At 47.3% G+C, this 15627-nt stretch overlaps 1 protein-coding gene across 5 annotated transcripts in view; it reads right to left on the reverse strand.

Annotated features, from left to right (window-relative positions):
* Positions 1–15627, reverse strand: part of ZMYM2 (zinc finger MYM-type containing 2) — a 2192903-nt gene that overhangs the window by 1992416 nt on the left and 184860 nt on the right. For all 5 annotated transcript variants that reach the window (XM_069640238.1, XM_069640242.1, XM_069640239.1 and 2 more), the window contains one exon: positions 6587–6872. In XM_069640238.1, the coding sequence (XP_069496339.1) occupies positions 6587–6872 (286 nt within the window). The remainder of the gene's footprint in view (positions 1–6586; positions 6873–15627) is intronic.

Consider the following 15627-nt stretch of genomic DNA (forward strand, 5'->3'; position numbering starts at 1 on the left):
TGGCTATGGAAGCCGAGTCATCGCCACAATGGCAAGCTCATCTGTTTGATATTGCAAGGAGTGATCACGCTGAAAGCCGGCATGACAACAGCGCTGATGGATATGATGAATTCTACGGCGCAAGACAACTCAAATACGAGATTCTACTAAGGGGCGCTTGGATATGAACGCAAAAGAAATAACAGGAAAAATCAACAATAAGACCGACAAGCTAAACAGGGAACAACCTGATAAGCAGCAAACCATAGATTTGGAATCTACAATGACGCCAAGGCGGGTTATAAAAGAGAAACCCACTAGAATTACATCAAAGAGGCTTCAGAATTAATCTTCCCCAGATGAGCTAGAGGCAGTACCTACAAGACCACCTACAGGCGTCTTGGAAAGAGTGGAACAAGGACCGTCCGATAAAACCAATCAACAATTCGAACAGACCACAAGTCTAATTCCTAGAACAGCCCAAGGAAACAGACCACAAAATAAGAATAACCATCAGCAATCAATGCAACAAAAGGCATATCTTTTCCATTTTTGACCCTGCGCAAAGAAAGCTGAAAGTACACTGCACTACGATTAAGAAAAATCAACAAACAAAAAAAACAAAGGGATCTCGTGCCTTCTAAAGAAATCAAACTGCCTGCTCCCGCGAAAAATCAAGCATCAAAAAATCCCACAAAAAAACATCACAACCTCTGGTGATAGAGTCTGAGAGAGGACAGGAGGAATTAAATTCCAGCTGGTCGAAGGACGAGCTGGAACGACGAGATATCCCGATGAATCTCTGAGTTTATACATCGATGGAAGATTACAGTGGAAAGGATCCTCAAAGAGAAGAGATGGACCGCTCATGTGAAGGGCCCTCAATCTACATCTCGGATGAAAATCAGGAGGGACAGATCACCTATAACGTAGAGACAGACCTAACATGAAGAAATATCAGACACAGAACTAGATACTTCTGTTGAGGATCAGCTGGCAACGAAAGACAACTTCGGGCAGTACGACATACTTGCAGCTTCGCGAGGTCCACTATTTCAGACTCTAGCACAAAAACGATGCTTGGTAAATAATACTTAGGAACAGGGAGAAAAAGCCCATCGGACAACTAGAACGTGATGTGGCTCCAGAAACACTACCAACTGTCTTTGAAGATCCACAACCTAATTCCAATACCATGGTTATTGAAAGACTGATGGACGGGGAGGATGGATTGATTTTGAACAGAACTAACGTCCTGCGAGTTCTACATGTACTACCCAAATTACAATTCATCAAGTCAAACGACATTAAACTAGTCGAATTTATACAAGAACCAAGAACGGACTTGGTAGAAGTACATTTAAAATCAAGAAGAATGCTTGAGGTTATACTGGACAATAACAGCACACTCCTCCTATAAGGATTCGACTGCTTAATAAATAAAAGGAAAAAGAGAGACTACAGAGAAAGCTGATAGCAGACTTCGAGAGTATAAATAACACACACCGATCACAACTATAAATAAGAAAATCCATAAAACAGAAAATAATGACTTTGATACTCTACACATGAAAATAATGGTTGGCGCCAGAGGTAACTTACGGCCACGAGTAGTCGAGTTGATGAAGAATCCTCCAGAAAAGACATTCCAATGGCTTATCAAATAATGGAACGCGAGGAAAAGTGCACCCATGAGTACAAAAACTGCCTGCAAACTCACCATGGAAATTAGGTTCTTGGAACATACAGGGTTCAGCACACCGGTTTGAGGAAGGAAATCGAGACCTGCAAAAGTTTGATATACTTTGTTTACAGGAGACGTGGATTAATAAGCAGTTTATTTGTGACGGATAGACAACATATATGAATCCCGCCATCACAAGAATAAGAGGACACCCTTTGGCCGGACGCCTAACACTGATATAATCTGCAATAAACCTGTCTGTGATTGAGGTGCACAATTCCAATCCTTTCATCCAAGTTATAGTATTAGAGATAAGCTGCAAGAATTCTTACAAGATGCACTTAAAAAACAAAGAAAGCAACGGAAAGGTACTTGGAATTCTGAGTCTATAATAGAATCCAGTAGCTATAAATGATCATATTTTTCATTGACACTGTTCTATCAAACATTGATGACATACAAAGGCGACATAAAACATTTTCGTTTATCTTATGTGAAGACTTAAACATCCATCTTTTCAGCACCAAAGGAACTAATATTCCGCTAAAAAAAACTGTTGAAAGCCCAGATATGGATTAAAAAGCCATCACGAAGAGACATTGTGTTAATGAATGGTCACATGAGAGATGACATTCCGGCTGTGCCTACGTGGACAAAAGGGCAGTCTGAAGCACATTTAGACTACATCTTTGTATAAACCTCCTTAATTGCCAAGAGTGACACCGTGAACATTTTCCATGCTTCATGCAATGTGCATCACAAAGTAACTTTGACATGGAAGCCCAACAAGAAAGATAATTGCACCAGATACTTCCAAGACTCTAAGTAAATTATGGAAATAACAGGCTGCGTATCACAGAAGAACAAATACAAGGACTAAAAGAAATCTCCATGAATATTACTATGGATGCTTCTGAAAAACCTGATTATGAATGGCTTCATACGTTTCATAACTATGAATTGTAAACCACTGACTCAAAGACCTAAATATAACCATGCCAATAAAGAAACTGCCATGAGAAATAAACGACTACGAGCAAAATTGAAAGCAATACAACACTATTATTGAAGATCGCAAGAAGTGTACAAAAACGTACAAACATTATAGGAATTGGCTCTGAAACACTCAGGCAATCCGCTCACAAAACGATGCGGTATGCATGCTAGGTGCGCTGTCTCAACTTAATACTTTACACCTTTGGAAGTTACTAAATCGACGTGAGATACAATCAGACCTCCTAATCTCAGACATCCCAGAAGCGACACGGGTGACATATTTCACTGACCTCTCCGCCAAAAGAAATAAACCATCTGATGAACAAAATCCAAAAAGTGCAAAGAAATGGAAGATAAAAATGGGAATACGATGAAATGTTATTCCACATTAAACATCTTAATCCATCTCGGGCTCCATGCTCGGATGGGCTTACCAACTCAAGCCTCAAAATCAATCCTGAAGCGTGGACAGGCCTCTGCCACCAGATATTTAACATCATAATTGAGCTGAAACAAATCCCAACCACCTGGAAACTGGTGACTCAGATCCCAATTTTTAAAAAAGGCATTAGAAAGTCTCCATCTAATTACCGGCCAATAGCCCTTTTAGATCCGCTAGGTAAAATATTGGCCTCCATTCTTCTGCAAAGATTAATAGAATGGTCCATTGCGAACAATGGAACAGACCCTAGACAAACAGGGTTTATTAAAGGAGTAGGAACAAATATCAACTTAATGATCCTGAACCTTCTCAAATTGGAAGCAATAAGTACAAAAATAACAGTCTTCATAGTATTTATAGACTTCCAACTTGCATTTGATAGAGTAAACCGCCAAAAACTATGTCAGAAACTACGCTCCTGGAACTGCCCGATAGATATCTTGGAGGCGATTAAAGCACTATATTCAAATATAGTGCCATAAGAGTAAGATTATCTCAAAATGGTGCCGTCTCAAAGGAAATAACCTGGAATTGATTAAAACAAGGCTACCCCCTTGCAGCCATGTTTTAATCTATATACCTCAGACCGAGCGGCTTCACAAAATTCAATAATTGCAAATCTACCAATCCTAAATGGGACTTCCGTGCCGTGGATTATGCACACGGATGATCTCGTACTACTGGACAGAACTCAAGTGGGCCTACAAAGGCGACTCAATGCCCTAGAGCAATATATGGACGCTAATGACTTGATTATTAACATAACATAAAATCACAATCTATGACCCTCGCACATCAACTAGGGAAGAAGAGCGCTTTTGGTTTACCTAAAAGCAAAAAAATTGGAACACGTTAAAGCTACCAAATATCTTGGAGTATGGTTAAACCCAAGCATCTGCGAAAAAGAATGGGCTGAACATCTCAGAACTAAAACTGCCTCATTGGGCCGACAAAAAAATTATTTAAAACTTAAAACACTTTCTGGATAGTAAAGGCAATACCAAGAAATCATACAAGCTGGGCATATTGTGAATCTATCATATCAGTGACGCTTAAATCACATTAAACATTTTAAAATACATTTTGTAAAATGTATTTACATCAGTAGATTTTGGTGCTTATGAAGCAGAAAACCTGTAGGAGAATTACAATTTGCTGCACCAGGACTTCGGACTAAGGTTCACTTACTACTCTGGACCCCTAAAACATGTTTTTTTCCTCTTAACCTATGGTCCCACTTCTCACGATGGCCGACTTAATTTTTCTAGTGCTATTCTTCTCCCCATTAACGTGGAAAGCAATTTTGGAACATATATCAATGTGACAGTATATCACTATAAAGGAAAATAGATCGATAATGAAAATGTTTGTAAATAAACAAAATCATAATAAATCTTATTTTTTTTTTTTAAAGTTACTTCACTCACTGACACAATTTATGGCAGTCACCAACCACATGGTTGTCGACGAAAGTTGTTCCCAGTTCACTGAGCAAGCAGCGCTTCTGCCGTGTGTTTGGTCTTGCATGCACGCAACTTGATGTTGGAGAAAGCGCAGCCATACTTCGGCGCAGCACCTCAGTCGTGCCGCGAGCGGGACGGAGAGACTGGACGCTCGCCAGACTCAAGCCGGACATCCATCTATCCCCCACATCTGCCCAGCAACTGACATCCACTGGGAGAAATATGGATTGGGACAAGACAGTCCCAATACCAGTTTCAGAGAACAAACAAGGATACATGAGCTAGATGCCAAAACACTGCATGCCCTTACATTTGAGTTTTCCAGTCTGAGAGGTCAGGGAGATTGACAAAGGACAGGCCTTTAAACAAGAGTCAATGGCTACCTCTGGAAAGAGGCTGCCAGCTCAGGAGTGCTTAAAACCAAGTTAATTTACGCTCTTCTTTTTCTCATCAATTAACTCCTGGAAGTGAGCTGAAGGAACTCTTCTGACCACCACCCAGGGACAAAGCTTTTGAAAGAGTGTTCTGACCAAAAGAGACTCACATTAAAAGCAAATATCCAACTAGAAGAGCCACAAACACGGTAACTGTGGGTGGTGGAAATAGGGGTTAGGGCCAAAGACCAAAACATTTTAGATTAAAAATAAACAAGAGGAACACCCTTTAATGACCTGGCATGAGTGAAGGGAACCCAGAAACTGTGAAGCAAGAATATATTACTAATAAAATAAAAATACTAAATGGCATAAAAACGAGAGGTGAAAGGAACACGCTGATACAGCATCCAGTGCAGTTGTCGCAGGGAAAGACGGGGGGGGGGGAAACAGTGCATGGTGCCCGAGGAAGCGAGGCCCTGGATAAGGCTGTGGCAGGTTAATCAAAAAACATTTACAAATACATTTCTGGCGCTATAGAAAAAAAAGCCTGTTCTCACTGCGCCCTCTGGATGAAATGTTCCATCATTATTGAGGCAAGAGGTTAGAATGTAGGAGTGGATTGATGTACATGTACGGGGAAACTTCTGTGATATCTTAAGAAGGGTAGCAGATTTACATAGTGTATAATAGCATAATACCAAACTACTTAGGAATGCAGCCATGGCTAGGAGTGGTTCATGTATAATGCTCTACAACATTACGGACACCTTATTTTTTTCCTTGAAGAAAACATTGAAATAGGTTAAAACTATAATAATGCCAAACCCACACCTTTTGAGTCAAATGGTACTCAACAATGCTGCAAGGCATGTCTTAAGCTACTTGTATGATTTGACTTCGGATTCAATGACACCAATAATAATTTGCAGTAAACCGTAAACAGCAATAAATAAGTAAACTTAAAATAATCTTCCCATTAGCAATGCCTCAACATTATCAGCAGACGTGTAACAAATCCATTACAAACATATACTTTAATAAGCTGCAAGATCTCAAGTCTGGTTGAATGAACTACATTGACTGTTGGCTAAACAGTTTGTGCCTTTAATATAATTTTATTTCTTAATAAAAAAAAAGTTGTTCCCTCCCTTTACTCTTTCATTCTACTGGACATGCTTGCCATCTGTAACATCTATCTAGATTATTGATTGTGCTTTCACTTCATCCCTCGAGTCTTCCTTTTAGATTTTAATTTAGCTCCTTCCTAGCTCCAACATTAAGGGTTTCTTTTAAACCAAAATACATCTACTCTTCATAACAATGCACACAAAGTACTGTGATGTATATTTGCAACTGCTTACAGCTTTTCATGGTGTAATTTCAAGAAACATTTTTAATAAAAAAATAATTTTAAACGTAAAACACTTTCTGGATAGTAAAGGCAATACAAAGAAATCGTACAAGATGGGCATATTGTGAATCTATCCGATCAGTGTCGCTTAAATCGCATTAAACATTTTAAAATACATTTTGTAAAATGTATTTACATCAGTAGATTTTGGTGCTTATGAAGCAGAAAACCTGTAAGAGAATTACAATTTGCTGCACCAGGACTTTTACAAATTATAAGCAATAAAATGCTTACTTTTTACACATTGTGCATAACTTCTTAGGAGCAGGCTTGTGAGAAAACGTTGATAGGCAGGTAGTCGAACAAAAAAGGTGAGCGGATCCTTTTCGTTGGTAAGCAGTTTGCCCTTTCTGTAAAGGTTTTTTGCAGTTTGCACAGGTAACCTTTACAGGTTTTGGAGTTTGCTGTTGCTGTGATGGCTGGAAAGTCTGCTTTGGAAGGGACGCCACGGGTGATAAGGAGTCTACCCCCGGTTGCTTTTGATTTCTGGGAAATGAAGCAGACTGGGAGATCCATGAATCTTAAGGGGAAAAAAAAACAGAAAATATAACTGTTCCTATTTTCAAGTTTCTGCAAACAAGTCAATTTGCAAACCATTATCTGCAAAATGAATTGTAACAAGATAAATGGCAACTGTCTTAATTTTTTCAGTTCTGCATGCAGTTTAACGCTTCAAAGAATGAATGGTTTGAAAAATGTAAAAACATACGCAATTTTCTCCAATCCCCATTTCTTAAGGGTTCATAATAAAAGAGCAAGCACTTTACTTAATATCCACAGACAATCATTTACTGATTAGAAGGATATAGTGCTACAATAAACCAATGTTAGAAAGCCTCTAACTTTAGAGTGGCCACATTGCCCCCTCCTACCCGACTGCATTTCCCAAACGCTTAGGACAAAGTGTGTCAGCATAAAGCAGGCGGACCCCATAGGGATCCATTTTAAACGATGCCTGCAATATTTACAATTAAAACCTGCACGACATGCTTGTAGCTTTTAATTCCAATTGTGAGCTCCACTGGCCATAGGTGAACGCTGCCAGGCATATGCACCCCACCTTTTGCCCAGCACCTTTGCACTCCGCTGTGCACATGCCCAAAATTTGACAACACGTAACGCCTAACACCACCAAATGCGCTTTAAGAACATGAGCTCCAAAGACTTCCCTCTCAACGTGGCATAGGCTCTTAAATAACATCAACTGCCTATCTCCAAGGGACACTCTTGCGGTCCCAATTAGTTAGCGGTGCTTAATATGGTGGCTCTGCAAAATTAAAAGAGTTTCACAAGTTAGACCACTAGTCTTGAAACTGTGTGGCTGGGCCCGCAGGATGTTCGGGGGTGTGAGGGCATGTGTGCACACGGGGCTCTTGCAAAAGAGTACTTTGACTGCTTTTAATAGATCTCCAGCTAGTTATAGATAGCAACAATAGCTAATTTGGGGAGGGTAAGGTGCTACCCCGAGCCAGTGGATGTTGTTTCAGAGGGTGGTATTTGGAGGAGACCATGGTCACCTTACTTTATTCCCCATCACAGGGCAGCGTACAACCAGAGTGCCTCATTACAGGTCAGTTGCAGGGGTACTGGCTATTTCCCTACTCCATCAGTTACTTGTCCCCAAACCCCTTCTTTGTGTAACCATGCAGAGCTAAAGTAATCTGTCCCCTCACAAATTAAGTGAGCCTGAAGCTCTCTGAGCAGAACCAAAAGTCTAGACTAGGAAAAGATGCCTTTCGCATTAATGGCAATCACTTACGTCAATTGCCAAACAATTAAGCCATGTCACAAACCTCAGAGAATCAACTGATAACATGTTTCAAGTCTGCGGTTTCTCAATTACGGAAAATGCAAAGAATAAAAGCTATAAAGCACCTCCACCTTTCGTACTTTTGCACACACCTACTTCCTAGCAGTTTCTGCCTGTCTGATTAGGACTGTAAATACGTGTATCAACATTTTTGCCTGTTGTATATTTTTGTATATTTCTTGTTTCTCTATTTGCCATGTGCTCTTGTAACTAAGCTGTAAGTTGTCATATAAAATGAGCCCGGTTACCCATGGGTCTGGTGCGCAATACAAGTAATAAAACAAACAAACAATAAAAGCATCTTTCCCCTGGAGTAATGGTCTCAGGCTGGTGCTACAGGGAAGGGGGAAAGGGGAGGAGGTTGAAGCTAAGTGCAAGAAGAAAACAAAGGAGAAAAAAAAAATAGAAACAATAAGTTATTGAATGCTGGGGCTACTTTGTTGCAACATTCCAAGGGAAACAGCCGCTAAACAGTTTATTAAGTGTGTTTCTGGCGTTTAATTCACACTGGAATCATAGGAGGCCTCAGCTTAGCCCATGCAGCAGCAAGGAGGGCCAGGAGGGGAAACTAACTTCCAGGATGGAGGAAAGGCCATTAATATATTTATTTTTTATTTATATTTTGCTATACAAAACCTTTTACAAAATTAGCAGCTCATACATAACATGTTACAGTAGAAAAAGTAATCCAACTATTTAAGGACGGAAAAAAGAAAAAATAGAAAAGAGCATTAATCTAACAAATCATTAAAAAAACTATCTAATCTTAAAACTCGCAGAATCTAACAGAAACATTACTGTCCCAATCTACATTTTAGCAAATACAAACGGTCAAATTCTTCATATTCCCCCAGGAGGAGGGAAAAAAAGAAGCGGAGAAAAGATAAGAAAAATCCAGGAGTGATTTTTCTCAGGATATTAATATTCTTGGTTCATCTCCTTAACTGCAGAACACTGCCAGTTGAACTCATGGACAAGAGCCAATCCCAGCCATCTCCCAATTACAAGCAACAGATTAAAACCTTCAGTAAGATCACAGCTCCAGATAAGATTTGAAATTATTTTACTCCCTAGGTTCTAAAGTTGGGAGTAAAATTCTTTAGGGAGTAAAAATGTAAGTTCAATTCCCAATGGGAGTATTTTATAAGCAAGTAGAAGGAACAAGTTACTTACCTGTAACTGTTGTTCTCCAGCATGGGTCTGGCATGGATTCACATGCTCATGAATATTCCCCGTCGTCAGGCTGGGAATCCTCGGTAAAGAAAAAACCAGTATCAGTTTCGTTTCTGATCTGTCTTTCGTAGTAATAACCAATCACTGGTCTCTGCGTCATACTGACCACAGCCAATGACTGCCCTCTACCTAAGCACCGCCTCTGGCAGCCATCTTCAGATTTGGAAGCGCGTGAAGTGGCAGTATGACCAAGTGAAGAGCCGCAGAGGGGTAGGCGGGAGGGTTTGCATGTGAATCCATGCCAGACCCATGCTGGAGAACAACAGTTACAGGTAAGTAACTTGTTCCTTCTCCAGCATGGGGTCTGGCATGGATTCACATGCTCATGAATAAAGAATACATAGCAGTACACACATGCACAACCACGGGAGGTGGCAAAGGCTCAACATTAAGCATCACATCAACTCAACATTAAGCATCTTACCTCCTCACCAGGCTCACCTCAGGCGAACAGGTTGCGCAGCACTGCTTGGCCGACCCTGGACTCCTCCCTGGAATCCCGGTCGACGCAGTAGAATTTCGTGAAGGTGTGCGTCGACCTCCACGTAGCAGCCCTGCATATGTCCAGCAGGGGCACACCAGATAGGAACGCCGTGGTAGCTGCGATCGCTCTGGTGGAATGGGCTCTCGGACGGCCAGGCAGCGGTCGGTTTGCCAACCGGTGACAGCACATGATACAGCCGGAGAGCCATCTGGAGATGGAAGCCTTCGAGAGAGCCTTCCCCTGATTGACAGGTCCAAAGTTCACAAAGAGTTGGGACGTCTTCCGAAAACCCTTCGTGCGGTCCACGTAGAACTTCAGCGCTCTAGCTACATCCAGCGAGTGCAAAGTCCTCTCAGCCGGCGACGAAGGCGACGGGAAGAACACAGGTAACACCAAGGGTTCGTTGAGATGGAAGTCCGACGGTACCTTGGGCATGAAGGAGGGGTGCGTCCTGAGCACTACCCTCGTGTCGTGGAAAGTCAAGTACGGGGCCTTGCAGGAAAGGGCCTGGATCCCTCCCACTCGTCGTGCGGAGGTGATGGCCACAAGAAAAGCTGTTTTCCACGATAGAAACTTCAACGGGGCCGAGTGCAGAGGCTCGAACGGAGGTCCCATGAGCTTGGTCAGCACCACGTTGAGCTCCCACGCCGGGGCCGGAGCCTTCACCGGCGGGAACGATCTGAACAGTCCCTTCATGAACTCTTTCACCAGACGATGAGACCACAAGGACGTCCGCCCCGTGGTTCTGGTGTATCGGGAGATCGCAGCAAGATGAATCTTGATGGACGCGTGTGCCAGACCAGCTTTGGCCAGCGTCAGCAGGTACGGCAGTACTTGGGGAGCCGTAATCCGTAGAGGGTTAATCTTCTGTGCGTGGCACCAGACAGAGAACCTCTTCCATTTGTGTCCGTAGCATTTAAGAGTCGAGGACGCCCTGGCCTTTGCAAGAACCTCTCTGCAATCGGCCGGTATGTCGTATCCTCCAAACTCTAGCGCTGCAGGAGCCAGGCCTGCAAGTTCAGCGACTTCGGGTCGTGGTGGAGGATGGCGCCTCCTTCCCTGGAGAGTAGATCCGCGTCCGCCGGCAGCTTGATCGGCGGGGACGCTGACAAGTCCAGAAGGTCCGGGAACCATATCTGCCTCGGCCACGCAGGTGCGACGAGGATCATCCTGCACCGTGACCTCTTGAGCTGGTTGACGAGCCGGATTAGCAGAGGCAAGCGAGGGAACGCGTAGAGGAACAGGCCCTCCCAGGGGAACGAGAAAGCATCGCCCATGCTCCTCGTCTGGGGAAACCTGCTGGCGAACCTCCGGCACTTGGTGTTCGTCGCCGTCGCGAACAGGTCGATCTGGGGTGTGCCCCACCGTCGGAAGAGGCGATCCACCAGATCCTGCCGTAGTTCCCACTCGTGGCACGAGCGCAGCTCCCTGCTGAGTGAGTCGGCGATGGTGTTTTTTATCCCTGCCAGATGAAACGGCACCAGAAAAATCCCTTGGGCAACGGCCCAATGCCACAGGTCCTGCGCCTCCTTGGACAGCGCTGGGGACCTGGTTCCGCCCTGTTTCCTGATGTAAAACATGGTGGTGGTGTTGTCGGTGAAGATCCTCACCACCTTGCCCTTGAGGGACGGAAGGAAGGACCCGAGGGCCCAAAACACTGCACGGAGCTCCAGGACGTTGATATGCAGGGACTTCTCCGTCGGGAGCCAGAGTCCCCTTGCGTGCAGATTTTCGGTGTGCGCTCCCCACCCTTCCAGGGAGGCATCCGTGGTCACAGTCTCCTGGTGGGCTGGGGTCTGGAAGTCCATGCCCGCCGTCAGATGCGCGCGGGTGCCCCACCACCGTATCGCTCGTCGGAAACTCTCGTCGAGCTTGATCCTTTCCTCGAAGCTGCCCGTCGTCTGGATCCAGCGCGCATCCAGGAATTCTTGCAACAGGCGCATCCGGAGCCTGCACATGGGAATGAGGTAGATGCAGGAAGACATCATCCCGAGGAGGGACTTGATGGACCTCACTTTGGCCGCGTCGGCCACCAACATCCGTTGCACCTTGCCCAAGATGGTCCTGGTCCTCTCCTCTGACGGGGAGGCCAGAAGGGACACTGTGTCGAGCCTCGCTCCCAGAAACAGTGCGACTTGCGCGGGCACCAGGTGGGATTTGGCGTAGTTCACGGAGAATCCCAGGTCCGTGAGGAGTTGGACGGTCCTTGCCGTGTAGACCACGGCGAGCTCCCTCGTCTTGGCGCAGATGAGCCAGTCGTCCAGGTAGGGGTAGACGTGAATCCCCTCGCGGCGCAGCTGCGCCGCCACCGGTGCGAGGCACTTGGTGAATACCCTGGGTGCCGACCGTAGTCTGAAGGGAGGGCTTTGAACTGGTAATGACGCCCTTGGACCACGAATCTGAGGAATTTGCAGTGCCCCTTTAGGATGGGAATGTGGAAGTAGGCATCCTCCAAATCCAACGACGATAGGAAGTCTCCTTCCTCCAGCTGACCCAGGACGTGCTGGAGGGTGACCATCCGGAACTTCTGCGCCTTGATGAACTTGTTCAGACGTCGCAGGTCTAGGATGGGGCGCCATCCTCCCGTCTTCTTCTTCACGAGGAAGTATCTCGAGTAGACTCCGGAGCCCCGAAGCCTCTTTGGGACGAGTTCGATGGCGCCCTTTCTGAGCATCGCCTTTACCTCCAGGAGAAGTTGAGGGACGTGAAGTTCTTTCCTGGCCATGGGGGGGACGCGCGGGCACCTTCTTTGAAACTCGAGCGCGTGGCCCCGGGCCAGGGCGTCCAGCACCCAACGGTCGGTGGAGATGGACTCCCACACGCTGACGAAGCCCGCCAGCCGGCCTCCCACCGGGGTGCTTCGGTGGGGCCCCGACCCCATGGCCGGTTCAATCCTGCTTGGACGCGGCCTTGCCGCCTTGACCTCCTTGGCGACGACGGCGGGGTCCGCTAGACTTGCCTCGTCCTCTGTAGGCCTCTTGCGACGACGAGCGGGCCGCTTGACGGTAGGAAGCGAAACCGCCGCCGGAACCTTGCAGGACTCCAAGGGCCCGGGCCGTCTCAGTATCCGCCTTGATGGCCTGAAGGGAATCGTCCACCGTCTTCCCAAACAGGTTGTTCCCGTCGAAGGGCATGTCCAGGATTCTGGTCTGGACGTCCTGCCGGAAGTCCGTAGCTTTGAGCCATCCACGACGTCGAAGGCAAACGCCGTTGCCCAGCTGGCGGAACCCAGTGTCGGCGATGTCCGTCGCCACGGTGATGGCGTGGTCCGAGGCCACCTCACCTTCCTGCAGGATCTAAAGGGCCTCCGCCCTCTTGTCCGGCAGAAAATCCAGCAGGGGAGCTATCTTGTACCAGAGCTCCCTGTCGTAGCGGGCCACGATAGCCAAGGCGTTGGCCGCTTTAATCGTCGTCGCTGCCGACGAGATGACTCTACGTCCCATAGTATCCAATTTCTTTCCCTCGCCGTCCGGCGGGGAAGTCGATGTGGAGGCCGCACCCCCCCCGCTTTCTTCCTGGCTGCCGCGGAGACGACGGAGTCCGGGGTAGGCTGCGCCCGGAGGCATAGGGGGGCCGTGTCCGGGACCCGGTACTTTTTCTCGTACCGGTCTCTTCTAGCTGGCGTCGTGGAAGGGTTCTTGAGGAGGGAAAGGCCCTCATCCCAAATGTCGTCCAACAGAGGCACTGCGAGGACCGTCTTCCTCTTGGCCTCGCGCCGCTGATAAAGGAAGCCTTCCTTTTTCTTCTCCTCAGGGCAGAGTTGGAAAAGCTCGGAAGCCCTGGAGATCATGGAGTGGAAAGATCCGATCTCGTCGGGCGGAGAAGCCCTGGTGGGAGGCGACGACGGAAAATCCTCGTCGTATGCCTCGTCGTCCGTACCTGTCGCTGCCGTGTCAGTCCCCGTATCATCCCCTCGGGTGGACGGGGAGGAGGGCTGGAAGGGGCGCGACGGTTGAAAAGGAGGTGGTGGATGGATCCTTCTTTTCTTGGTAGGGGGAACACCAGAAGGTCCCGGTTCTGGGTCCCCCGACGGGAGAGGTTCCTCCGTCGGTAACGGTAGCCTCGTCCTTATCTCGGAGCATAAGGACTGTATGGCCAACAAAATGGCCGCCGAGTTGTCTTGCGGCGCTGGCAGAGGGGAATCCGACGGGCGAGCAGGGGCCCCGTCGGTATCCTCGACGATGTCGTCGTCGTCACCTGCGTCGGGGTCCATTCCGACGGGCTGGCCTTCCACGCCTAGGCCGTGGCTTAAGACCTCGATCAGCTCCTCTTCTGAGGTTGAGGCTGACTCTACGACGAAGCCCTGCCCCCCCTTCTTCCCCACGGAGGGTTTCACGGGGGTCCTATCGATGGGCACAAAGGAAGACTCCCTCCGAGGAGGCAGGGAGATTCTGGGCCCTGAGGTCGCCACCACTGGTGCAGCCACCACAGGCTGAGCCAGGGCCGCCGCGACCGTTTCGATAGAGGGCTTGGTCGGATGGATCAAGGCCTTCACCACCTTAGGTGCGCTCACCGCCTTGTCCTTGAGGGAGGGGGCACTGCCACGCTCCTCCTCTGCCTTAGAGCTCGACCGGGGCCTCTCCAGGAGCTTCGCCGGGTGCTCGGCCTTCCTCTTACCCGACCCAGAGCGTTGGCTCGTGGTTGATGGTGCCGGGGAGGGTGCGCCCTGCCTGGCGCCCGTAGAGCCCGACCGTTCGGCGCTCCCGGTGCCAGCAGACTCGCGGTGCTTGGCCTTATGTTGGGCCCCCGTCGCCGGGGCGCCCTCAAAGGTCTTAGAAGACCGCTCGGATTTCTTCTTCTTCTCGCCAGACGGGCTCTTACCCTCCAGCCAGTTGGCGAGACGTTGATGGCGGTCCTTCATGGTCCGTTCCGACATGTTGCCGCAAAACGCACAGTCCTTCTCCACGTGCGTCTTGTCCTCATGAAGGCAGTAAAGGCAGAAAGAGTGTTCGTCCTCCTTGAAGACGTTCTGCAGCTGGCATCCAGGGCAGACCCTGAACAGCTTTCCGGGCGTCGAGCTTCCCTTCTCCTGGGCCATCTCCGAGACCGGGCCTGAGAAGCTTCTGGAGTCCTCCGAAGTGTAGCTCGACGAAATCTTCACCCTTGAGGGGCACAGATGAATCCGACACGGGTCCCCGTTGATCGGATGTAGGATCGGTGGAGCTTGAGGCTCTTTTGACCGAAAGAATCGAAGTTTTTTGTGAAAAGCGCGAAAAAATAGCACTAACGCTCGAGAGCAATAGCACGAGGATCCCAACACATGAACGTGCGGTAAAAATCTGAAGATGGCTGCCAGAGGCGGGGCTTAGGTAGAGGGCAGTCATTGGCTGTGGTCAGTATGACGCAGAGACTAGTGATTGGTTATTACTACGAAAGACAGATCAGAAACGAAACTGATACTGGTTTTTTCTTTACCGAGGATTCCCAGCCTGACGACGGGGAATATTCATGAGCATGTGAATCCATGCCAGACCCCATGCTGGAGAACCAAGGCTTGGAGATCCGAAACACGTCTAAAAGACGTAATGGCCACTAGAAAAGTCACCTTCCAATTAGAAACTTGATGTGGGTTGCTGACATGCGTTCGAATGGAGGCTTCATAAACCCTTCCAAGACCAGGTTCAGGCTCCATACAGGTGGAATTTTTTCTCTTTGGTGGAAAGGTACGAAAAAGACCTTTTAAGAAATGCTGGATTAGCCGGTCGCTGTAGAGCGGAGAAGATCTTTTAGGTGTAAATCTGGAGATCG

Source organism: Ambystoma mexicanum, chromosome 7q (assembly GCF_040938575.1).
Source record: "Ambystoma mexicanum isolate Mex_15411 chromosome 7q, UKY_AmexF1_1, whole genome shotgun sequence".
NCBI lineage: Eukaryota > Metazoa > Chordata > Amphibia > Caudata > Ambystomatidae > Ambystoma > Ambystoma mexicanum.